Here is a 27202-nt window from a genome sequence, read left to right as displayed (position 1 = left end):
CATCTTTGGAAATAGTTTTTATTATACAATATCTTAAATGTATGCTATGAGTTAAATTGTTACCAATTAATCCAGCTGTGTGATCAGAGAACAAAATGTGGGCTGGTACACTTAGGGCTGATGCTGAGCTGACATCCTCCACCCCACCTATACAAAATTTGGCCTTGAACTCTTGCTGATTTTCTTGCACTGTTGAGTTATGGACCAAGTCCAAATGCTAGGTTCTGTTCACCGTTCCATTGCTGATCACCTGTGAGGACCAAACTTTGACCACAGTTTTCCTGGATCTCCCAGCGGGAGCAGCGGGAGGCCTAGAAATTTAATTTTTGAGAAATAGATTTCTCCCCAATTTCACTTTATTCATATTCAGTATGGTGGCCATGGCCCAGGACAGTCTATTTAAGTGGCAGAAAAATAAGCAAAAACATCTTGGAAAAGAGCAGTGAAATGCTGGGATTTGGGAATCAAATGTGAGAGAAGGACACTGTTTTTAGAATACTTCCCTCCTTTCTCCCAGGCACAGTTACTGAATTAATGTCTGTAGAGCAACCTGTGTGTTGGTGTTTCCCTGGCTCTGGATGGTGGACAGAAATATAGCAACTCTGACATCAGTCACACCAGTCATCCAAACACATCAGGCCAAATGCTGCCAGGTCAAGGGTCACAAGCTGAAGTGATGCACGGTCCTCCCAGATACCTCTGGGTATCTCCCAACAGCCTGCTGAGGTCTATGATCTGGTCTGAAAGGCCTTCCTTGATTGAGTGCTTACCAGGTACCAGGTATTGTGCTAACCACTTGATGCACATTACCTTGCTTATTCTTCCAAACAATTCACGGAGGCAGTGACTGTTGTATCATTGAACAGAGGAGCAAACTGATGTTTCTTCACTTGCACTGAGTCCCGCAGTGAGTGCTGAGTGTTGAGCATGGAGCCTACTCTGGACTGCAGCCCTTCTCTGCCTTCCAGCAGCTAGCCAGCAACTCTTCTTCCTTGCTTGCCCTTAGACTCCCCAAAACTCCTTTGCTTGTGCACATCCAATTCACACATAGAAAGAAAGCCACAAGTGCTGAGCATTTTCCTACTCCTGGGTTGGCCTTAACTGAGGGCTATCAGCAGTACCCACTGTCATAGCCTATTGCCTTTGCCTCTTTTGGGACCACTCTGAAGCATGTCTCCAGATCCTTGCAGGGTCAGGTTGAAGTGATTTTCTGCATGACTTTGGTCTTACTTGGCTTCCTCCCTTAACACATCCCTAGCATAGGAGGATCTTCTCCTGGAGAATCCAGGTACTAGTTGGTATGGGCTGAGCCGGGGCAGGATGTTATCCAGTGATTGTGAATCCAAGAAAGAATTTGGATGGGGAATCTAGCAGTGACAGCCCAAATAACAGTCCAAGTGACCCCAGAGAGACCAATAAAATATCACATTGAAATACATATTATTTATTTAAGAGTCCTCCTGTGTGTCAGGTGTCACAGGAGACCATTTCCACACATACTTCATTAATGTTAGAACATCTCTCCATTAGGGTTTCTTAGTTTTCTTCTGAATGTTGAAGATCACAAATTGTCCCCGACTTAACAATAATTCAATTTGATTTTTTGATGGTATGAAAGTGATGTGCACTCAGGAGAAATTGTACTTCGACATTTGAGTTTTATTCTTTTCCCCTGTTCACCATGTGCTGTCTCATATTCTGCTGTGGTGCTGGGCAGTGGCTCTGAGCCACACAGCTCCCAGTAAGTCATTTGATCACAACACTAAACCACAGAGGCTCAATAGCACACCGTGTTACTACACTATGATGTTCAGTAGGTTAGGTGTGTAAAATGCATTTTTTGTGGGGATTGTACCAGGAATTGAACCCGGGGGTGTTTAACTCTGGGCCACATCCCCAGCCCTTTTTATATTTTATTTTGAGACAGGGTCTTGCTAAGTTGCTTAGGGGACTCGATAGGTTGCTGAAGCTGGTTTTGAACTTGGGATCCTCCTGCCTCTGCCTCCCAAGCCCCTAGAATTACAGGCATTTGCCACCATTGAGTGGCTTCATTACATGCATTTTTATTCTATGATATTTTCAATTTACTATGGGTTTAGAGACACATGAACCCATTGAATGTTGAAGAGCACCTGCATATGGTTTTAAAAAAATTCACCTTTCACTAATCTTAAAATCACATTTGAAGTGAAATAGCATTTCTAAATTTGATGCTGGTGGGTTTCCAGAGGTGTTGCATCCGTTATGTGAAACTTCATCCAACCTCATGATCATGCCCACTAAATGGCCTATTTTCCATGTATTTGAACATAGGATGTTCATGTGGATGATCGAGGGATAATTGCAGATCTGGGTGACCCTGACTCTGTGCAGGATTGATGCTGTAGAACTGTGCTGCCTAATATGGCACCACTACCACTTGTGACTGTCAAGCATTTGAACTGTGGCCAGTCTCAACAAAGATGATTTTAAGTCTAAAATATACATGTTGGATTTTTGCAGACTTAGTGTGGCAAAATAATATAAATTATCTTATTGGTAATTTGAAAATATTCCTTTCATGTCAAAATGGTAATATCAGGTCTACACTGGATTAAGCAAAATAGGTTATTAAAATGGGTCTTCATCTCTTTTTAATTTTTAAAAAGTGTGATGACTGGGACATGTCAAATTACATATGTCATTACAGACCTACTTAGCAGCACTGCCCTAGAAACTCCAACAAAGGGAGGCTTACAGCCTGAGCTTGTCCAGTTCCTCCAAGCGAGAGGCATTAGCTGAGAAGACATTGTATGGTTGACCAGCAGGATTTTTTAAATGAAATCAGGAGGCAACAAGGCGAGACCTGCATGACATCACTCTTAAAGGCACATGATTGTGGTTCTGCAGACAGCGCCCTGCTGCTGACCAAGAAGATTTATGACTGAAGAAAGTGGCTTGTAAATCGGTCACCTGCCCAAGTGACATCATTGCTTCTTTGGTCCCAGGCTGGAATTTATTAACTTGGTAGCCCTGGAATTCACATTTGCTCTTCCTTTCATGCTGTCTTAGTCTTGTGAGAAGAAAGACGCCAGTTGGGGGAAGACAGAAGAAGGAGGAGGAAGGAGGGGTGGGAGGGTCATCATTGGTTAAAGCAACAAGGACAGAGAAAGGAGGACAGAGGGACACCAGAGGGCAAGATCTCACTGGCTAAAACAAAAGCTTTGAGAAGTCAGCAAGTCAAATGATCCCTCCACCCTCGTGTGTGTGTGTGTGTGTGTTTGGACTTTTGGATGTTTGATCCTGGGAAGCCACAATCTACCTTTGTCTTACATATTAGGTAAAGGGGAAGGGAAACAGATGAGTGATTACAATTCATTTTAAGACAATTTATTTCCAGTCGTGATAAATAGGAGGTGTGGGAAAGGAATGGGGAGCAGGACATAAGGATATAATCCCCTCTGTGTCTAAATGGATGTCCCAGTTTGGGGACCCCTATTTTTTAATACCAGGGCTCCACTCTGGGACCTTCCTATTTCAGTGATTTGACTGGGAGATAATTATTCTCCAGGCAATATTCATTTGTACCTGTTGTTCAGGTATCTGAGACTTATAGAGTTCATTGAAAACTAGCTAGAGAAGTTCCCCAGCAGCCTACTGCCTCGGTTAATACATTTTCTGGGAAATGTCCCTGGCATTGTCACAAGCCTTGCAACTCTGTTTGGATGCAGTTAATTCTTGACTCCAGGGGCATCCATCACCAGCAAACTATGGTGAGAATATACCTGTCAAAAATGTTCTCTCTGAGTTCTGTTGCTGTTTATGGACATTCAACGGCTCCCCATTGTCCACTGAATAAAAACCTAGTGCCCTGGCCTGCCTCCAGGACCTTTCACAATCAGGACCCAGGTTTACCTTCCCAGACTCCTCTTACTACCTCCTTTCAATCTGTGGACCCCAGCTGAATCACATGTAGACGCTTATAATGACCCTTTACCATTGTGCTTACATGGGTGACTGGGAGCTGTGGCTCGCTGCCAATGCCCAGCATTTTCAGAGAGTATTGTGTTGTATATCACTAGCTGGGGAGAAGATCAAAATCTAAATTTGAAGAATGGTTTTTGCCCAATGTTTATGCCTTTTGCACCACTGTAAAGTTGAAAAATCCTGTCAAACCATTATAAGTTAGAAATCATCTGTATTTGCTGGTTCTTTTATCTGCCCTTCTTCTTTATGTCCCTTCTACTCATAGTGTTTTTTTTACCTGCAAATTCTATCCATAACCTTCACATATCAAAATTTTCCTTCTCCATGAGCAGCCACTCCTGGCTTCCACAGCACATTATAGTCTTTTATGGCCTTTTGTTTGTGCCTATATATCCCTGCTAAATTGTGAACTATTAGGGTTTGGGGTTAATAGAGACTGTCAGTATTAGTCAACCTGAGCTGTTATAACAAAATATCATATACTCGGTGGCTTAAACAGTAGAAATTTTTTTTTCTTACACTTCTGGAGTCTGGAAATCTGGGATCAAGTTGCTAGTTGGGGTTTTGTGAGGGCTCTCTTCCTGGCTTGTAAATGGCCTCCCTCTCCCTGTGTCTTCATGGTCTTTCCTTAGTATGTAAGTGAATGGGGGGGGGGAGATCTTTTTCTCTTCTTATAAGGACACCAATCCTGTCTGATTTGGATATCATTTTTATGACTTTGTTTAATCTAATTACCTCCTAAATCCCTGTCTCCAAATGCAGTGACATTGGGAGTTTTTAGGATTTAAACATGTGACTTTTGGGAGGAACATAGTTCAGTCTATGGCGTTCCACATTTGGTCCTTTAAAGTCATGCCCTTCTTATATGCAAAATACATTGATGACATCCCAACAGCTCCCCAACTCTTAGTTTATTTCATTGTCAACTTCAAAGTCTCATGTAAATATCATCTAACTCCGATATGGGTGAGATTTGAAGAACAACTCATCTTAAGACAAAATTTCTTTCCAGTTGTAAACCTGTAAAACCAAAATACAGCAGTGGGACAGGATAGATATTCTCATTCCAAAGGGGAGAAATAGGAAAGATGGAAGAGGTGGCAGTTCCCAAGGAAAGGCCAAACCTAGAAAGGTAAATCACATTTCATTTTAAGGATTGAGAATAATCCTCTTTGGTTTGATGCTGTGCCCTCCAGATCCAAGGAGGTGGCAGTATCACTCCCATGCCTGTAAGTGGGAGTCCTGTCCTCAAAGCTTTGACAGAGGCTGTCCCACCTATTGAACCAGGTGGCCCTGATGCTCTATCTCTAAATCACCCTCCAGTGATTGTTTTTTCCTCTTGAGGAATAGTGCATGTTGGCAGTTGAGTACCTGAATCATCTTGTCCCCCACCATCAAGTCCAAGTTCAATAGCTTTTCCTCATTTGCCCAGCCTCCATCCCTTCAGTTAAAACTGGCAATGTTTCATGTAATCCCACAAGTATTTTATCACCCCAGGTCATTTTATCAAATAATAGTCCTTGGTGCTCCCTTCAGAGCATGCTTTCTCATGTTTTATAATGTTGGTATGCTGAGAATTTCCCTAGTCTTTAATTTCTGTTCCTTTTTTGCTTAAAAATCCATCTCCAATTAATTACTCTCCCTTTTCGTTTTACTAAGCAGTAGGAAGGAAAGCTGTTCCTCAACCCTGCTCAGAAATTGCCTCAGCTAAATATCTATTTAATCACATAAGAGTTCTACCTTTGACAAAATACTAGAACACTGTAGTGTTGAGTTTTTTTTTTTTTTTTTGGCCACTTTATGAGAGCAACACCTTTCTTCCAATGTACAATAACATATTCTCAATTTCCATGTGAGATCTCACCAGAAAGACCTTTAATGCCTATATTTCTATGGACATTCTGTTCAAGGCAATCTAGGCTTTTTATAGCATTCACCTCAAAACCCCTCCAGCTTCCACCCATTACCCAGTCCCAAACCAGCTTTCATATTTTTAATTATTTGTCATAGGAACGCCCCATTTCTTAGCAACCAAATCCATCTTACCTTGGGTTGCTATAACAAAAGACCATAGAAAGGGTGGATTAACCCACAGAAATGTCCTTTCTCACAGTTCTGGAGGCTGGAAGTGAGATCAGGGTGCCAGCGTGGTTGGGTTCTGGTGGGGGCTCTCTTCTTGGCTTGCAGCTGGTCAATTTCTTGCTGTGTCTTCACATGGTGGGGAGGGAGAAAGAGAGGGGGGCTGTGGATTCTGCTCTTTTTCTTCTTCTTGTAAGGTTAATAATACTATCAGATAAGGACCTCAATCTTTTGACCTCTTTTAATCTTAATTACCTCCTAAAGACCTATCTCCAAATATAGTCACATTGGAGGTTAGAGTTTCAACATATGAACAGTGAGTGGGGGTTACAATTCACTTCAGAGTACTGCTTAATATTTAAACTCGTCTCATTCCTATCCCAGTATCCTACATAGAGTGAGTGTTCTGTAAATGCATGTTGAATGGAAAGAAATTGAATTCCAGCGCCTCCAAGGAGTGGTTTTCATAAGCTGTGCTGTCTTAGCTTGTCGAATTTCTGAGGTCTCACACCTACTGGAAGGGCCACAAAGAGTGAACAGGTTTTTGTAGGAATGGGCTGAAGGAATTGTCTCAGCTACAGCTATTAAGGATCAGACTCATGGGGTAAGAATGTTGTGAGGCTGTTATTCATCCCCAAGAGAAATTCCATCTAGTATGTAATGCTAACAATCATAATTCTTCTAAGCATTTGGATTTGTTTAAAAATATCTATCACAAGGATTATGAAATTGTGCATATAACCGAATTGCATTTCTTATGTGTAGGCTGAATCACCTGTGATGATGGTGCTGCAGCCACGTTGGTGGGCATTTTGACCTCAGTCACAGATTAGTTTCATGTTCCCATTCATGGTTTTCTATTGTTTTCCCTCCTATTTTAAATTTACGTAATCTTGCCATATTTTTGGCACCTTTAAACAGAATTTGGTTACAGAACTTCAGAAATCTTTTCAGAAGCCTAGTAAGATTTAAATGCATTTTAAAAATAAACAAAATTGCTCATACATTCCCTGAGGACTAGCAGCTCAAAAAAACCTAAAGAGCAGGATCAATTCACATATGAGCCCGGTATTGGGTGAAAAAAAAAAAAAAAGCCTGTGTTTCTTCTTATCTATTAGTTAATGAGTTAATCCTTAACAAACTTTAAAAATAGCTCTTAAAGCCCCATTACAGATGAGAAAGCTGGAGCTCATGGAAATGAAAAACACGTCCCATTTTTGAATTGGTAGGGCTGATGTTCAAACCCTCATTCATCTGATGCTAAAATCAACATTCTTTCAATCCTGTTCCCCTACTTTCAAGATAGAGGCAAAGTTCATTCCTAGGGAGGATCAGAGCCAAAAAATGAGGCAGAGTAATGACCTTGAGGAGTTCTGGTCCTGGGAATCCATGGACAAGTGTTCAACCTCTGGGCTGAGGGGCAGCTGCAAGAGCCATTTGCACTGTTGGAGGGAAGCTGGGTTCTGAATGGTGAGGCTAAGTTCAGGCCACAGGAGAGCTTGTATGAGAACTGAGTTAGCTACTCAGGAGACTGAGGCAGGAGGATCACAAATTTGAGGCCAGCCTGAGCCTATTTTAAAACAAAAAATATAAAGGGCTGGGTTTATAGCTCAGTGGTAGAGTGCCCCTGGGTTCAATCCCCAGTACTAAAAAAATAAAATAAACATCAAAAAATCCCCTGTTTGGTACTGGGCAATGAGAAGGAAAGAACAGATGAGGCTTTGAAATTTCCCAAGAAGGATCCCCAGCATTTGGAGTCCATAAAATAGATCTGGAACTGGTCTTGGGGACCACAGTTAGCCTTGGCAGAGCAGGACATTTCATTTCAGGAAGCGCTGACTAAATGTCTGATGTGTGGTGGGTGCTGGAAAAACAGCCATAGCCAGGTTCTGATCTTGGGGACCCCCAGTGTTCTAGGAGGACAGACAAGTCTAAAAAGGGATCTCTTTAGGTCTGGAATCAAGGGTCCTAGTAGGATTCATATTCACTCATCTTTCTTCCAGGGCCATGTTCTGCAATGACTTAAAGGAAAAGTATGAGAAGAGGATCATCATTAAAGGGGTGGACGCCGAGACCATGCACACGCTCCTGGACTACACATACACCAGCAAGGCGCTCATCACCAAGCAGAATGTCCAACGGGTCCTGGAAGCTGCCAACCTCTTCCAGGTGTGTGAACAAAGGGGCTTGGTGCTCTTCTCTCAGGCAGGTGAAAGCAGCAGTCCCCAGAGACCTACCTGGACTGGCTCCCAGGCCTGTATCTCACCCCACCACACACACACTTAGCTGGGCCTGTGCTTACTTGAAAGTCAGAAGATGTTCATTTAGAAAATTTATGAGAGGTGGTGAGATGGGACATTGACTCCTTCATGAGATGAAGTCAGGGGATCTGGGTGCCTAGAACGTAGACATGGTTCTTGACTGCAGGCACAATGACACGTCTTGCAACAGTCTAACTGGAGCCAGACCTGCAACCAGTGCTTCATATGCATAACCTATGACTCTCAGTACAACCTGGAGAGGTGATTATTTCCCCATTCATGAGCAGGGAAAATAAGGCCATTCAGAGAATGATTGACACGGCTGTGATTTGAACTCTGGGTTTTCTGATTCCAGGGTCCACGTGCTTGCTACAATACCATGCAATTTCTCAGGCAGTGATGTCTAAGTTCTGGGGGAAACAGGGCCTGTTGTGATTACACTGTGTAGTGACTGAAAGAACAAGACTGAAAAATATGGGGTATCATTGAAAACCCTCAGAATTAAGTTTAATTTTAATATAACATGTATTTCTTCCCATCCAATTATGTTGGCTTCAATGTGGTTACAATAATTATATTTAACTTCATAAAATAATTAGACCCATAGATGATGTCAGTTGCATCCACAATTATATCAGGGGTCCCATCCCTGAGTCGAAGGTCATACCATTGAAATTGAGTCTAGTGGATTCAGGCAGAGACTATCTCATTGCCTGGATGTTGAGACTTATCAGAAACATATACAATATGTATATACAGCATACTTTTTAGCATTTGCAAGACCCAGAGAAAATAGACACTTTCATTCATTGCTGGTGGAAGTGTGTAGAAATTTTTCTGGAAGTCATTTGGAAATAGATATGAAAAACTGAAGGAATAATTATGGATTTTCAAAGTAATTCATATAAATAGTTCTGTAGTGAATTGGGTTATGTTCCCTAGAAAGATATGTCTGAGTCCTAATCCTTAGAACCTGTGAATGTGACCTTATTTGAAAAGAGGGTCTTTGGAGATGTAATTAAATATCTTGAGATAAGACTATAATAGCTGGTATCTTTGTGAGAGAAAGGAGAGGGGGGTTTGACCTGGAGGCAAAGGTGGCTTAGGACAACAGAAATGTATCCTCTTGGAGTTTTGGAGGCCAGAAGTTCCACATCAAGGTGTCCGCAGGGATGTATTCCCTCTGGAAGCTCTAGGGATGAATCTTTCTTTGCCCCTTCCAGTGTCTGGTGGGTTCTGGCATTTCTTCTATCGTGACCACAGCTAATCTCTGCCGTTGTGGCCACATTGCCTCTTCTTTGTCCACAGGTCCCCTGGAGGTGTCTGTGTTTTATAAAGGTACATCTGAGTACATTTAGGTACCATGCTGAGGAGAAACACCTCCTCTCAAGATCCTTGCCTTAATCATGTCGTGTGGCATATAAGTAATATTCACTCCTTTGCCACACAAGGTAGTATTTATAGGTTCTGGGGATTATGGCATGAACATAACTTTTGGGGGCCCAACATTCCACCTACCACAGAGGGTTTCTTCAAATACCCTCTGATGATTTGATTCTTGGTAATCTAGTCATATTTTGGATAGAGGCCTTAATATGCTAGTTTGAAGCTCAGTGTACATAGGCCAGGGTGGAAAGCCAGTGGACAGGAGAGTTTTTCCAGTGCTCTCAGCTAGCCTGCCAGTTTTCTTTTTATAGGGGGTTCCCAAATGTTAGAACCTACTGGGCTTTTCTTAGGATTGCTCAGTTTCTCCAGACAAGGCTCTTTTCTCCTGCTCCAGGGTTATAAGCCAACTACATGTATTAGTTTGTGTGTGTGTGTGTGTGTGTGTGTTGTGTGCAAATCTTCACTTAACCCCTATATTTTCAATATGATGCCTGTGTGTGTCTTCTTCAGGTTCTGGTGTCCCTGAATCTAGAGCTTCTTTGGGCATGACTTCTCCAGAAATTAAATCTTTTCTAGTGGGAGTGGGATAGGAATTATTAGACCATATGGAGTTAGGGGGTGAAAGGAGGCACAGGAACTTATTCATCTGTCCCCCTACTGTCAGTGGCGCCTACCCTGGCCTTCCTTCTTCCATAAGACCTCAATAGTCCTGCTCTTTTGGGTTCAGAGGGGCAAGCTTGTTCCCCTTTAGGCCTGACCTTCCCTCTCAGCAGAGTCACTTGCCAGTCTCTTGTTTTCTGTGGTTTGGGGTTACTGATGCCGCCTGGTTTCATTGAGGATGGTGTTTTATGTTTCTGTTTTTTTGTTCTCCTTTCAGTTTTGGGTGATTTTTCAAGAGATAAAAACTCTTACGATATTAAAGACTGTGATCTTTTATAATGTCTTTTGAAAATATTTGCCACTGGTCATTTTAATTACAGTTTTATTCCACGTACAAAAGTATTTAGTCAGATCTATTCGTCATTTCCTTGATTTTTTTGCTTTTGGTATACATTTTTAGAAGGGCTTATTTAGAAGGGCCTTCCATTGCTCATTCTTATGCTTATTCACTTATAACTTCATTTAATCTTTTGTATTTACAGCTTTGATATTTAAATATTTATATATCTGGAATTATTTTGGCATCAAATATCTTCTTCTCCAATTCCCTTCTCCACCTCCTCCTTTGCTTCCTCCTCTTCCTCTTTCCCCATCTTCTCCAGGTGATGAGCCTCAATAGAGAGGTTGGTTTTAACAAGAGAAGTGGGAGAAGGAAGATAGGATAGAGACAGGACAAGCTCTGTTCATTGTTGATTCCTCTACTCTGGTAATCTAACCTTAAAATTTTTCCAAATCTCTTTCTAAGAAAAAAAAAGTAAGTTTCTCCCTGAGGCTATTTTAAGAAAACTAGAGAAACACTCTGTGGACTTCTGGGTCTCCATTTAACCTACTGATTTCTCTGGACTACTTGCTACGAAGTCTCAGATATGAAAAACTGGTCACAAAAAATAAAAAAGAAAGTCAAACTTGAAAAAACAAACTGGGACTCCTTTCATGTGTGAAGGATAAAAATTAATAGGTCACTGAAATCACTTCATAGTTTTAAAAGAATTATTCTTTGGAATGGGTAAAACATGCCCATGTTCCAATTTCAGGAAGGCTGAAGGGAAGGCAGTGAGGGTTCGCCATTGTCACTCTTAGTGAGGTCTTGCTGTTCTTTCTGTTCTATGTGCATACAAGACGATATACACATATATCAGTCCCATTCATTGCTCTCATTTTACAGACACAGATGTTGATATACTCTATTTCACATCCTACTTTGTTTTATAACATATTTTGGAGATTGTTACAGGTCGGTGTGTGTAGAGCATTGTGTTTTCAATAGCCACATAATATCATTAAAGTCTCCTGAGATGGGACCTGTTCTCCATAATGGTCTCAAATGAGGCAGAGAGGGTAGAGGGGAAAAACCATGGGTTCAGAGTCAAGCAGATTTGGGTTTAAACCCCAAGCCAGCCATTTGTTTGCTGTGTGCTTGTGGACAAGTTACTTTTCTGAGCCTTAGCTTTCTTGTTTGTAAAATTAAGATGTAAAAATTAAGTTGTTTGTAAAATTAGCTCTCCTTCCAATGGATCCAATGAGATGATGTATGCAAAGTACCGGACATATAATAGATGCTGAAGAAAAGTCTCTTCCCATAATTTGTGTGTTAATTTTTACTTTACTTTGCATAGTTTGTGCCTCGGATAAACTGGCTGACACTGAGCTATAAGAACATTTCCCTAAGAATCCCTAAGTTTTTTTCCTTTTTTTGGTACTGAAGATTGAACCCAGGGATGCTTAACCACTGAGTCACATCCCTAGCCTTATAAAGTTGCCAAGACTGACCTCAAACTTGCAATTCTCCTGCCTCAGCCTCCTGAGATACTGAGATTACAGGTCTGCACCACCATTCCTGACAACATCCCTAAATCTTTTTGTTGTTATCCTCCCCACCCCAAATTAGGATTATAAAGTACCATGTTTAAGTTTATTTATTTTTTTATCATGTCCACATGGTATGAAGTGAACAGATGCTTTATTTCAATTAACTCAGTCATAGGTAAAGAAAAGTGTGCTGGAGTTGATATTTATGGTCATTCTTGAACACCCACAGAAGCCGGCACCTCCTTCGTTGAACTGAAATCAATGGCTGTGAGGTTCTCACATGTCCCCCACCCCACCTGATAGTAAAGGTTTCTTCACACCACAGAGGTGACTCAGTTTGTTTTCTGCCTGTCCCTTTAGGTCTTCTCTTAGTCTCTTTCTGTTACCCATCAATTGTGTTTTCCCAGAATTTTCCAGTCCAGAAAGGGCCAAATCGTTGACCAAGTCAGTTAACACTCGCTGTTTGGGAAGAGCAACTTCATTAGCTGCTGGCTAGTGTGCAGACTGGTGGCTCAAACCAATCGGGTATGGCTTGACATGGGACAGTTCCTGTCAGGAACTGTGTACAAGTACTGACTGATCTACCCACTACAGGACTTTTGAAGCAAGCTGACCAAAATTTATTGGTTGGTTATAGGAGAAACAGCTCTTCTCTGAGTACTTTTTGGAGAGATAAAGGTAAGAGAGACATCTAAAAGGAAATGCCAGGGGACCTTTTCTGTGAGATGATGTCTTTGAGATGAATATCACCCAGCAGGGTGCCTTAACTGGACCTCCAGGCTCTGAGTTCTAGGTAAGCAGCCAGTAAGAAGCTATAGACACCGGACAACGACTGTATAAAGTTGGCAAGATTTCTCAATCTTGGAGAACCTCACCATGCTCATTACTTTTGTTTTTACTCATTTACTTTAACTTTTTCATTTTTTTAAATAAAAACTCATGAAAAAAAAATTAGGGCTTGGGAGCTTATCTACAAGGCAGTAAGAAGATGTAAGGTCAGGGTGGCATATCCTGTATTTAATCTTGGAAGAGAAAGATTTTTAAAATACAGAGCAGTTGGTTAGAAGCAGCAGCTTAGAATAAGAAAAACAAAAAACAAAAATCAACACAGGTGGTTCTCTGTGAGAAAAGAAAGGGGGATGCTGGTCATCTTGCCTGGCCTGGGAAGAGTCACATGATACCTCCATGGTACCCTAAGAGCAGCGACATGACTTCTTTTCATGGTGACCATTTGAGGAGACTTTGGTGAAGATTCCAACGTTGCTTATTTTCTAGTTAGTTCTTCTGTGTGTGACAAATGAATGCTCGTGAGACCTATGTGGAAGACAGTCTTGTGGCCAGTGGCCGAACCAATTGCCTAGGTTGGCTCCTGACTTTCTAATCCATGGAACATAGTAGACACTCTATAAATATTGGTTGGATGAGTGAATGTGTGAATGAATGTGTGAATGTGTCATTCTTGTTTATTACTACAGAGTAGTAGGACTTCCTCATAAATTACTTAAGAACTCAATGAATATTACTTGGCCTGGCTCTTAGAAATGTCATGGCTGAGTAGAGGAGGAAGAATTCCACATGCTAATACCAATAAATTGCTTCAATTTAAAGTATCTACTAAGCGCCACACACATAGTAAAAAGTAGGTAATGTGCAAATAGATTTCTGTTGTCATTGACGGGGGACCCACAGATTAGATTATATCCACTTAACACTGGAGTAGCTGATCACCCTAGGTAAGAAAATCAGCTCAACTATTTCTTTTTTCTTTTTTGGTACCAGGGATTGAACTCATATATCATATCCCCAGCCCTATTCTGTATTTTATTTACAGACAAGGTCTCACTAAATTGCTTAGTGTCTCACTGTGACTGAAGCTGGCTTTGAATTTGTGATCCTCTTGTTTTAGCCTCCTAGCTGCTGGGATTTCATGTGTGCGTCACTGCTCCTGGCTCAACTATTTCTTTACTGTCATCTGGATAAAGTCTTAACACTTTTCAGATGAGGAAACTGTGGCTCAGAGACAGTTCAGTTCATCAAGTGGTGAAGCTATGATCTGGAGTTTAAATCTAGAACTTCTGACTCCATAATAGGCTTCTAACCCCTACCCCCAAAGCCTCTAAACAAAGATTCCCAAAGTGCTCCCACCCAGTGGCTGATCCAAGCACATTCCAGACAGGAAGGAGGAACATTGAACTGGACCTCACAGACTGGGTAAGAGTTCAACAAGTGGTGGCAGGGTTGAGGGGAAAGTATTCCAGGCAGCGTCTCTCTGTACTTGTCCCACCTTAGTGATTGGATCTTTTGCAGGTCTTACCTCCTTTCTTTCCTGCCCTCTCCTTATGGCTTCCAGGAACAAGCAGACCTCTCAAATAAGACTAAAGCAAGAACTGAAAGGAGGGGGATGAGAGCATCCTAAGGGACTGGGGGCAGTAACTCCAAGGCCACTTAGTCATTAGGGTTGATGGAATGCTGATTTGGACTAAAATAATACTTCAGTTACTGTGGAGCAGATTTGTAGGCACCTCACGAGAGATGAAGGATCACGTGGGAGAAGTCTCTAAGGTCTCAAGGTTTTGGAGAATGTAAAGGGGAAGGGAAGAGGAGGTTGGAGATGAGAAACATTAGGGTGCATCCTCTTTTTAAATTTTTTATTAACATGTGTAAACTATATATATTAATGGAATTTAGTGTGATATTTTCATATAGGCATCCAGCATGCACTGATTAAATCCAATTTTTTTTCACCCTTTCCTTACCTCTTCTCAATCTAGTAATCCCAGGTTGATTTTTCAAAGTTTCCACATATGAAAATACAAAATATTTATCTTTCTGCGTAAGTTCTATTTATCTTGCTGAAAACGATGGAATTTCATTCTTATTTAAGACTGAATAGTACTCCATTGTGTATTTATACCACATTTTCTTTATCCATTCACCTGTAAATGGGCATCTAGGCTGATTCCATTTTAGCTATTGTGAATAGTGCCTCAATGAACATGGGCATGCAGGTATCTCTTTGGTAAACTAATTTCATTTCCTTTTGATATATAAAAAGAAGTGGGATGGCTGGATCTATTTTTATTTTTTTGAGGAAGAGTAAAATTAGCTAGATGGGGTTTTATCAAACTCAGAAGCTTCTGCATATCACAGGAAACAATCAATAGAGTGAAGGGACAACCTATAGATGGGGGAAAATATTTGCAAATTACTTATCTAACAGAGGATGAATATCCAGAATATAAAAGGAACTCAAAAAACTTTAAAATGTAATCCAATTAAAGGTGGACATATAATCTGAATAGCAAGATGTTTTTCAAAAGACGAAATACAAATATATCTTTTGTCAGACCTTTTGCTAGTTGCTGCTGGAAATACAAATATATCTGCCTCTTTGGGACAGATATTTCTCATGGGAACTGCAGTCATGTCTCAAGTGGTTTCTTTGATCATATTTTTGGTCTCTCTGAAAGAGAGTCAGGTGCTGGCTGTATGCAGTCTTTTGTTCACATGTCTCCCCAAACAGGAAGTTGGCAGTTTGTTGCCATTGTCTGTCATCTCAGCTCTAACAAGTTCATGTGTCATGGGTATACTCTGAGAAAGAACATTTACCCTAAGGTCTTGCAAAATCTTGTGGCAAAGCAAAAAAAAAAGTATTAAAAAATAAATTCTTGTTCTCATGATTGCCCTGTACATCACATCAACCAATTTCTAGTTTTTGGTCAGGATCACGGGATGCTGACACTCAAAAGTGTTGTTAACACATATTTTGGGGAGACATAGATAACTTGGAGCCCCCTGCCCACCCTGTGCTCATAAAGCTGTTTGATATTCTTCTGGCATTTTGTTAGCTTGACAGTGCACGTTACACTGTCAGAGTAATGTTGAGTGAGGAGAGTTAGCAAGAAGAAATGGTGTATGTGTGTGCATGGGTGTGTGTGCATGTGTGTGCATGTGCCTGCGTGTGAACACTTATACGTAGTTCTGGGGACTGAACACAGGGCCTCAGAAGTGCTCTCCTAAGCCTGTAAGCAGAGATTGTGAGGATCATTTTGCTGCCACTAGTTGAATGACTTCAGGCAACATTCTCTATCTATATCTATATCTATATCTATATCTATATCTATGATATATATGTGTGTATATATATATATATATATATATATATATATATATTTGTGGATGGACACAATACCTCTATTTTGTTTATTTAATTTTTTAATGTGATGCTAAGGATTGAATCCAGTGCCTCACATGCAAGCGCTCTACCAATGAGCCAAAACTTCAGCCCTCGGGCAACATTCTTAACTCTGAATTCTTGACTCTTTCTTCTATACAAATGGTAATACTAATATCCTCTTTGTTTACTTGTTGAATGAAATAACAGATAGAAAAGTGCTTAGCATAGATCTTAGTACATGCTAGGTGTCTGAGAAATGGTTCCTTCTATCTCTCCTTCCCCCCTTTCTCTTCTTTTGTTGCTGCTGGAAATAAAAACACAAATATGACCTAGAACCCACCTTTGAGATGCTAGTCTCAACTGGCCAGAGTGCAAGGCAGAACACAGGTGCTCCACAGAAGGGGCAGGCATAACCCAGTGGAGCAGAGAGGAGAGAAAAATTCACTTTGTGTTGGGGAATTGGAAGCTATAAAAGAGGGAGAAAAAAAAAAAACTCCATAGAGAGGTAGAATTTGTCTACTTCTTTTCCATCCCCTGATTTTCCATTTCCCTCCTTTCTTTTTTTTAATATTTATTTTTTAGTTTTCGATGGACACAACATCTTTATTTTATTTTTATGTGGTGCTGAGGATCGAACCCAGCGCCCTGCGCATGCCAGGCCAGTGTGCTACCACTTGAGCCACATCCCCAGCCCCCTCCTTTCTTTTTACACAATTTTGACCCAGAATTTAAAATGTTCAGAGTTGGGGAAGGTTCCAAGCCTAGCCTGACCAGACAGGGCTCCATTTCTCTCGATGTGGCTCTCCCTCATTTGTTGGCTCTGTCCTCAGGTGGATGGATACCAGGGAGTAACTCAATGTCCTCTGAAAACTCAGTTCTCAGAAAAATGCTACATGCACAAACAAGGGTTTGTGTACACTTGTAGGGGTTCACAGACTGTCTGAAGCCAAACCATTGGTCTCTGCTTTAATACCTGTGAGTGAAGAAAACATCCCTATGGAGGTCTTCGATCCTCAGCATGGTAATGTCATCAGGTATCATCACCTCTTCCTCCTTCTTGGGTAAACTTAAAAGAAACCTGTGTTGAAAAATCAGGTGAGCTATTCTGAGTCATTCCTTAAAAGTCAGGCTCTTGAGGAATGTGGGATTTTAACAGAGTCTTGGAAAAGCAGGATTGTGCGGGCCAAGCAGATGGCGTGAGCACCAGAAGGCACAACAGGGATTCTCAGGGAATGTCTGGAGGTGAGGCAATGGGTCTAGCTGTGGCTGCAGCACTGTGAGGGAGGGTCATGGTGATGTCAAGAGCCAGCTTGTGGACGGCTTTGAGGGGTTGGAGGAGGACTATTTTTGGTTTCAGACAGTGGACTCACTGGACTTGGGTACATAGCACTGGTCACAGTTGTAATTGTACATTCTTTGTGTGATTAATTGATTAGTGTCTTCTGTTCCTCTGGTCTATCAGCTCTCATGTCCCAGGAACCATCTGTATCTAGCATGAGTCAAGAATGTCCAACTTAATGGATACTCAATATATATTGGTTTATGAACAGGTAGATTAATGGCTGAATTAACAGTTTCAGAGTGGAAAGAGACAAGCTTGGATCAATGTTTCTAACAAACATGGGCTTTAGTACTTGATTTGATTTTGTCTCTGTTTCCTTTTTCGTTTATCAACGGGTGTCACACAGGGATGGAAATTGGCATCTTGTTGGTCCATCCTTCCTGTGTCGGGGCAGATTAGATTGAGCTCTGTGGTGAAGTGTACAAATGATCTGCCAGTCCCTGTCCCCCCCGCCCCCCACCCCATCTTCCACATGTTATTTGACCTGAAGCACCTTGAAATAATGCAAAAACACACAGTTTTGGAATTAGATGAGATTAGTTCATTCTTTTACTCTATTTCTTTTTTTTAAAGTACTTATTTTTTAGTTTTAGATGGACACAATATCTTTATTATTATTTTTTAAATGTGGATGCTGAGGATCGAACCCAGTGCCTCATGCATGCTAGGTGAGCACTCTACCACTGAGCTACAACCCCAGCCCTGGCTCTATTTCTTATTAGCTTCATCTGTAAACAAGGAATGATCCCAAATATCTATTTCATCATGTTATTGTGATGATTAAATAACTCTTAGTATAAAGAGTTTGGCATATAGTAGGTGTCTTTGTTTTGTTTTTTTACATTTAAGTTGATTTTTTTCTCATTGTGTACTTTAAAACCATAAGAAAATATTTTTGTAAGTTTTCCTTGATTTTAAAATGGTCTTGTTTGGTATGGAAAACATTGTCTATACAGCAAAATATTAAAAAGTCAAACAAAACATTTTATCTACAATCATTATTAGCATTTTGTGTATTTCCTGTTATGGTCTTTGCTCCTGAGAAACTTTGTCTATTTTAAAAAGGTAATTCCTATACACAATGAGAGAGGCTACAAAAGGGTAAGCAATGAAAAGTAATTCTCCCTTTGACCCTGAACCCAGCCATTAGGTTCCTTTCCTAGAGACAACCAATGCTACCAGGCCTTAAATGGCACCCTATGGAGAGTCTAAATTTCTAGAAATATCTGTTTAACTTCATATCGTCTTCCTCTCATGTGAAGCTAGCATGGTGGATACGGTGTCTTCGCTGGAGGCCGCGGTTTAAGAGAGTTTCCTTTTAGCTCTCAGATGTCTTCATGGGCAGGGCCAGATAGGACTCTAGTGGCAAGTTCTGAGGGCTCGGTGATACTTGGTCTTGGTTGTGTATTTTTGTTCTTTGAATTGAAAATTTGCAAACAGCTGAACAGGTGTTAGACTTCTGGGTCTCAACCGTTGACACAGTTGCTCAAGCGAGGAGCAGAGCTGTTGGAGCCACAGACAAGAGGACTGAGGCAGAAGTTGTGCTTTCTCCAACTTTACTTTGAATCCCAGGGAAATATTTTCTAAATGGACAGTGGGAAGATGTGGTCTGATATGGAAATATTATATTTTGCAGTTGAGATCAATTCAGAAAGTCAGGGATGCATGTCTCCAGGATGCTCTGAACCTGAGTCAACTCAGTCCACTCTAAGACCACTCCTGTACCTACCCTTTCCCTCAGATTCCACAGTCCTATGTCCCTTCCACCCCATATCCTATCACCAGATCACTCCTCTGCACACTTCACCCCTGCCTGGCCAGATCTGTCCCATCCATCCTCTCACCAGAACCTGCCTTCTCCACCATGCCCTTCCTCTCAGCCTTTCACTTTCCTCTCCTTCCATTAATAGACCTGCCCAAGCACACTGTGAACTCGACCCTTTAAGGGGCCCAGTGGACAAAGAGGGAAGATAGGAGACTGCACTTGATAAAAGCTAAGCTCCATAGAACAACAAATAAGAATGGACTGATGATGCATCTGAGACAACTCATCTGTAAAATGGGCATTAAATAATATAATGGATATGACACTGCTTCAAAATCTGTAAAGTGCTGTCCGAACACAAAAGACTAAGATTCTCATGAGGATGATGATAAGTTAAACTGGGATATGGAAGCCAATCAATAATTCTACCAATTAATTTTTAACTATTGAAGTGATACTAATTCACTTTAGAGGATATATATATATATATATATATATATATATATATATATATATATATAATACAAATAAAGATAGGAAAAAAATTCTCATAGTCTAATTAGAGAGTGTGGTTCCTTGGATTACAGTTCTTACTGAATACCTTATCCATCTCTGTGGGACCTGTTTATGTGGGAGGACTATTGTTCCTTTGGTGGTGAATTTTGCTGTATGACTTACTGTGGCTAGTTAAGTGTGAATGCAAATAGCACAGAGCCACCACTGAAGCTCTAAGAGCTCTTGTGTGGTTCTGCCATCTTTCTTCCCCTTCTGTCATGAGACCAGCATATTTCAGTTATGAGCTTTTCCTTCATCTGGGTCCTGGAATAAAGAGCCCTGTGAAGGACACACAGTAACAGTGAGAGATAATCGTTTCTCTTGTGAGCCCCTGAGGTGTGAAGGTTGTTTGCTACTGCAGTATAATCTGTCCTAAGATACCTATATTGATGCACAGGGAAATAACACTGTTAGTCTTTAGTGTATTTTATTCAGTGATTACATCATATATATTTTTCTCTATAAAAATAGACTTGTAAATGAGCATATTATTTGGTGAAATGCTTTTCTCATCTGCAACAATTTCAGCATATAATCTTAGAAAATAAGGATTTAAAAGATAAGTATTTTTTTCTTAAAATACTCATAGTACCAAAATCAATAATACTAAAATTAATAATTTCTTCATATCACCAAATATTAGTCATTATCAACATTTCTCCAACAGTTTTTATTCTTTATTTAAATCAGAGATTTAATTTTGCAGGAGACTTAGTTTGCAGTAGGTTGATACGTCTCTTAAATCTCTTTATCTTTAGGTTTGCCCTCTCCTTCTCCTTTTGCTCTTGTAAATATTTTTGTTGAGGAAACGGAATCAGTTGTCCTGGGGAATTTCCCACAGTCTGGATTTTGCTGATTGTGTTTTTATGGTGTCACTTAGCATGTTCCTCTTTCCACTGTATTTCCAGTAAATGGTTTATTAAACCTAGAGACTTGGGCTAGGGATGTAGCTCAGTAGTAGAGTATTTGCCTTGCATGGGTGATGTCCTGGGTTTGATCCCCAGCACTGCAAAAATAAATAAATAAACAAACAAACAAACAAACAAACAAATAAATAAATCTAGGCTCAATTAGATTCAATGATAGATTTAAAAAAAACCTCAATACACTATAAATATCTTCCACATCATTTATTATCCTATGATAATGTGTGTTTTTTTAAATGATTATGGAGTTGTTGACTAGAGCAATGTATCATTAATTTATCTAGGCTGTTGTTGGACGTTTTGGTTGTTTCTGCTTTTGCTACTCTACACAGCTCACTGATAAACATCCTTGTGGCAGTCCACTTTCTGGCCTGATTCGCTCCCTTCTATTCCATTAGTTCCTGCGGATGGTGGATGCCTGCGCCAGCTTCCTCACAGAAGCCTTGAACCCAGAAAACTGTGTTGGAATCCTGAGGTTGGCAGACACACACTCTTTGGACAGTCTAAAGAAGCAAGTTCAGAATTACATCATTCAAAACTTTGTGCAGATTCTGAACTCCGAGGAGTTCCTTGAACTTCCCGTGGACACTCTGTACCACATCTTGAAGAGTGACGACCTTTATGTGACTGAGGAAGCTCAGGTGTTTGAGACTGTGATGAGCTGGGTCCGCCACAAACAGTCAGAGCGACTCTGCTTGCTCCCCTGTGTTCTCGAGAACGTGCGCTTGCCACTTCTGGACCCGTGGTACTTTGTGGAGACGGTCGAAGCAGATCCTCTCATCAGACAGTGCCCAGAGGTCTTCCCACTGCTCCAGGAAGCCAGGATGTACCACCTTTCTGGCAATGAGGTGAGTTAGAGATGAAAGATGCTATGTTTAACCAGATTAATTAGAAGATGCTATACTGTTCAAAGTTTGAGTCAAGAAGTTCCAGAAGCCCTGAATGCCTGATCTGTAAAATGGGGATGTACTACATTTTCAGACAGTTACTGATAGGATTGGGTGACAGAGGAAACCACCCAGCACCACACCTGATTCATTCTTGCTCTTCTCAATTGTGTGAGAGCAGGAGGTTGGTGAGGGGCAATGCACACAGAAAGGACCGTGCCCTGTCCAGAGGCATGCCACTTTCCTAATTTGTCCACTCTGGTGAAACCTTATATCTCTTGGATGGATTCTTATGTTACATTATCTTGGTTCAGACTTTCATCCTTTCCTTCTCAAATTTCTTGAAAGTTCCTCAGAACTCACCTTCTTGCTCTCACTGTGGTCTCACACTGATTCATTTCCACCAGTAGGATTATCTAAAACTCAAGTGTGAGCCTCTTGCTCATTGGCTTACCTTCTTCACTGGATCCCTGTCATTTCTGGGGTGAAAAACCACACTTCCTGCCTAACCCCCGTCCAGCCTGGCTTCCTGGCATCATCTCCCACCTCTCTGTTCTGCTCTAGTCCTGATGTGTTGCTTGTTGTTCTCCAAAGTGGAAGTGTAGTCCAGTCTCCAGGCCAAGGCAGGTGATATCCGAATGCCTTTTTCTTTTTCTTCCTCTAGTTAACTTCCACTCCCACCTCAAAACTCAGTTCAAGCATGTTCTTCAGAGACCTATGTGTGTTCTTATAGCCTTTGGTGACTTCCTTAATTATAGCACTAGCTGTCACGTGGTAAACCTTGAGTTCAGAATCTGTAAATTCCTTTAGGTAGAGAGCTTGTTATAGTAGGAAATGTAACTTACTGGACTTTTCATCTCCAGATCTTAGAAGCAAGTCTCTGGTGCATAGTGAGTTAGTGGTCAATGTTTACTGAGTGCTTAGACAAATACCAGGATGGTGAATACACAGAGCATCTGGATCTACCTGGGTCTCCTTAACAATTTCTGAAGAATTTTTTTTTTTATTCAAAACTTTATAAATGTGAGAGCAAGTGTATTACAGAAGAACAAAACTGGCAGGAAGTAATGCTATAGGGACATCTTGCTAATGATTTGTACACATGCAGACCCATATACATGTGTCACTATACAAGAGTTCTGAGATTAGCCACCAAGCCTTCTTTGTTAGGCCATTGGGAAAAACCTTAACCAAAGGTAGCTCAGCAATCATTTGTCTGAGGCTCCTCTGGCTCTTCCCCCCACCCCACCGTTTGTCTTTTTCTAGCTCTCTGTCATTCTTAGATCCACTTTTTATTCATTCATTCTGGAAATGTTTCCTTAAATATTTGGTAGAATTTACCAGAACCTGAAATTTTCTTTCTGAGATTTTTAAAATTACAAATAGCATAATTTTCATAGATACAGTTCTATTCAGGTTATCCATTTCTTTTAGAATGAGCTTTGGTAGTTTGTCTTTCAAAGAATTGTTTCACTTCACGTAAGTTGCTGAGTTTTTTAGAATACAATTATTCATAGTATTCTCTTATCACCCTGTTATTATTTATAGGATCTGTTGGGATATCCAATCTCTCATTCCAGATATTGGAACTTCGTATCCTATTTTTTGTTTGTTTTTTTGTTCTCCTGAACAGTTTGGTTAGAGGTTTATCAATTTTATTGATTTTCTCAAATAGCTAACTTTTGGTTTTATTTTCACTATTGTTTTCCTATTTTTTAAAATTTATATATTTCTACTATGATCTTGATTATTTTCTTTCTTCTGCTTATTGTGGATTTAATTTACTCTTCTACTAGTTTATTAAGGTAGGAGCTGAGAACACTGGTCTTGAGTTTTTTTTCCCTTAATATTAGCATCAATGCTGAAAATTTCCCCATAAGAATTACTTTTACTCAAACCATATATTTTAAAATGTTGTGCTTTCATTTTTCACAGATAAATCCTGAACATCAACTTATGTCTTAGTCTATTTTGTGTTGTTATAAAAAATAACTGGAGGCTGATAATTTAAAAATTAAAGAGGTTTATTTGGCTAATGAGACAGTCTCTGCCTCACTAACCTTTTGGTCTGACAGAGACATTGGGACAATTAGACTATGGGAGAAGACCAGATCACCACCCACATAGGTCCTTTCCCATGGTGGATATGTGGGAACTTGGCAGATAATTCACACTGGGTATCATACAACTGCAGAAAGGTTTCTCTTAGGTCAATTTAAAGTACAGAGTCTTGGCTAACTATACTTCCAATATTCTATACTTGAACATGCTAGTTACTTTTGCTTCTACCTGCTATTTTCTAAGACCTTAAGATATAGGCAATAAAGGTTTTCCTCTCATATAGAAAGTCTCTATCCTGTTTTCTGCAAAAATTATTACAATTACACATCTTCACTGTCTTTTGTGTTTTCAAGGTCCAGAGGGTGGGGTGGGGTGGTGAGCAGATATGGGTTTTAATATTAACTGTACAATTTATTGACAGTGTAATTTCAGGCAAACTACTTTGCTACTCTAAGGCTCAGTCCTAATCTGTAACACAAGGATAGTAATATCTAACAAGAGACAGAACTGTTTTAAAAATTGAATAAAATAATAAATGAAATGTGTGTAGTACAGTGCTTAGTACAGTGTCTAGTGTCTGATAAGTGTCCCACAAATGGAAGCTGGTGTTATTCTCACTCAATTCCTTTATGGTTGCTCTGTCTCCCACAATCAAGCATTTTCTTCTCTGGAACTCAAATCTCTTGTTTCACTGGTCTCAGTCTTTTGCTGCCTTATTTCTTCAAATCCTGAACAAGGCACTTTCTCATTTCCATTTTATATTCTGGACAACTGAATCAATCACAGATCTCCAAATTGGGTCTCATTGCCAGTTGGTCTCTTGAACTGTAATCTACGCACTGCTTGAATGATCTTGGGTTTATTCCTGATGGCAGTAGAGTGAGTTTGGAGGTTACACTTGTGAATACACTCCTCCTCTTAACCTTCATTTCCAACCTTCATCTCTTCTTCCCTAGAATCTTCTCCATCTTGTAGGCTGGTGGTAATGATAGAAATTTTAGAATCTTAAAAGCAAATGTTGATCTACATTTTGTTTAAAAGTAGTAGCTGGAACCTTCATTGGAAGAGTTTTTTTGTTTTTTTGTTTGTTTTTTTAGGACAGAAAAAAGTTGCCTCTTCATTTAATTGCTTTCTAAGTTTCCAGGGACTAAGTTGGTCTATTATAAAGGTTTTTCTGACAAGTATGATATGGGAAGATGCAGGCAGAGGCTCACTCTTAAGGACAGCTTTGTTGACCAATATGGTCATTTCTATTTGTCCTCAAGTATAACTCTGTCAACAATGAGCAGTTAGTCAGGTACAACTGTTCATTTTGGTTTGTTTGTTTGTTTGTAGTACTGACGATTGAACCCAGGCAAGTACTCTACCACTGAGCCATATCCCTAGCCCTATCTGTTCTGTTTTTAACAATCTGAAGTTAAACTGGTTAGACCTGATCGTTGAGTGCAATTCATTGGAAAATATTTATGTAAATCTACAACAAACTTTCATATCTCTGACTTCAAATTGACATCTTTCAAGCCTTGGGGTTTAATATTTTACCAAATTTGCAATTTGATGATAGTGCCAGCACTCAGCACTATTAAGTTACAAGCTTAGTTACAAGGCAATTCTCCATATCCAACCAATCACATCACCAAGATGATTGTATTAGTTAATTGTATTAGTTATCAATCATTGAAAAACAAACTACCCCAAAACTCAACTGTTTAAAACAAAACAGACAGCTGGTGGAGCCCACTTGTAGAACACTTGCCTAGTATGTGCAAGGTTCTGTATTCAACCCCCAGCACTGTAAAAAAAAAAAAATTCAAACAGCAAACATTCTCAAGTCCTGGGTGGCGTTAGGCTGGGTATTTCTGATGCAAGATCCCTTACCAGGATGTAGTCAGGTTGCTGGGGCTACAGTAGTTTCAAAGTTCAAGTGGAGTTGTAGAACACACTTTAAGCTAACTCACAGAGTTGTTGGTGGGCATCAGTTTTTTTACTGGCTGTTGGCTGGAGGCCTTGGTTTCTTGCCATGTGGGAATCTCCATGTCAGCTGACTTCCCTCTGAGAATGAGAGAGCAACCAAAATGGAAGCTGTCATGCCCCTTGAAGCCTGATGGACCATCATTGCTGCTCTACTATTCATCATAGAGATCAATTCTGGAACAGTGTGACGAGAACTACATAAGGTGTGATTACTGGAAAGCAGGAATCACTGTGGCCATTGTGGAGGATGGTTACCACAATAATTTAGAATGGAAAAAATAATCCATGTAAGGGGCTGGGTTACCTAATTTGCCCACCCATCCATCCATCCATCCCCCCATTCACTCATTCACCCTATGCGTATAGAAACCCATAAGCTCCAGTTGTTGGTGTTGAAACCCACAATTTTAGTTTACACCGATACTTGACATTCAGGAGCAAAGAATACCCTGTCAGCCCTGGGAGCCAGGAAGTAAGGCCATTGCCAGTCCAGGTCCCCATCAGCCTCCACTGCCCAGAAGGTTGTTGGTGCATAAGACAGGAAGCTTCCAAGAGAAGGCTGAGGCCTGGTTGTCAGAATTGAAATAAGAGTCACAGAGGAACCAGTTCTGAAGGATGATGCTGTCCTTTACACAAAACCCAACCACACCTAAATCTCCTCTGAAAGAGGACCAGATTGGTGCTGGATGTTGTGTCTCAGACGTAGGTAGGGGAAATTTAGGGACAGGAACTAGGGTTGGTAGCTGGAAGGAAAGTTGCAAAATGTCAAAGTTTGTCTTTGGTGTCAACTCATTGCTTAGATCCTGTCCTGCTGCTTTGGTGTCTTCAACTAACTGACTCCAAGTTCCTTGGAGCATCCCTCCTGACCTTCCTACTTTCTACTGTTGATGCCCTCAGGCTCAGCCCATTGCTTAGGGTTTGTCCTGCTGCAAACTCTATGGCCATGGTCCAGTCTCAAGAATTTACTGGAGCTGATTCTTTGGCACAGAAAAACAAGGAAATAAAGACTCATGGAAAAGTCAAGATTGGGTGTACTGTGGTCATTGAATTCACCCTGTAAGGACTCAGTCTTTGGTAATGTAACCAATTTGTCAACACCAGTGAGCAAAATCAAAGTTCTATAACTGTTAGATCAGCCTAACTTTGTAGGAAACAGTGGCTGCTTTGGCGGTGGACAAGGGGGCACTACCTCTCTGACTCTCATCCGTACGCCCAAGGAACCTCCCCACTGAGCACCAAGGATTGGATGCAACCAGGAAGAGGCAGCTCTTCCTTTCCTAGTGATATCCATTGACATCTGCTACTGCTCCCACCGACAGGACAATCTGATGAGGGTTGTGTATGTGCCAGGTGC

At 40.6% G+C, this 27202-nt stretch overlaps 1 protein-coding gene across 2 annotated transcripts in view; it reads left to right on the top strand.

Annotated features, from left to right (window-relative positions):
- The window catches only part of Klhl6 (kelch like family member 6), a 69731-nt gene that overhangs the window by 20727 nt on the left and 21802 nt on the right, over positions 1-27202 (top strand). For both annotated transcript variants that reach the window (XR_007347918.1, XM_015499910.2), the window contains exons 2-3: positions 8049-8214; positions 21325-21774. Coding sequence is in view for 1 of the 2 variants with exons in the window: in XM_015499910.2 (XP_015355396.1) it covers positions 8049-8214; positions 21325-21774 (616 nt within the window). In the remaining variant the exon portion in view is untranslated. The remainder of the gene's footprint in view (positions 1-8048; positions 8215-21324; positions 21775-27202) is intronic.

The sequence above is a fragment of the Marmota marmota genome, unplaced genomic scaffold, assembly GCF_001458135.2.
Source record: "Marmota marmota marmota unplaced genomic scaffold, marMar, whole genome shotgun sequence".
NCBI classification, from domain to species: domain Eukaryota; kingdom Metazoa; phylum Chordata; class Mammalia; order Rodentia; family Sciuridae; genus Marmota; species Marmota marmota.
Note: the sequence above shows the minus strand (reverse complement) of the source record. Positions and strands in the feature narration are given on the sequence as shown.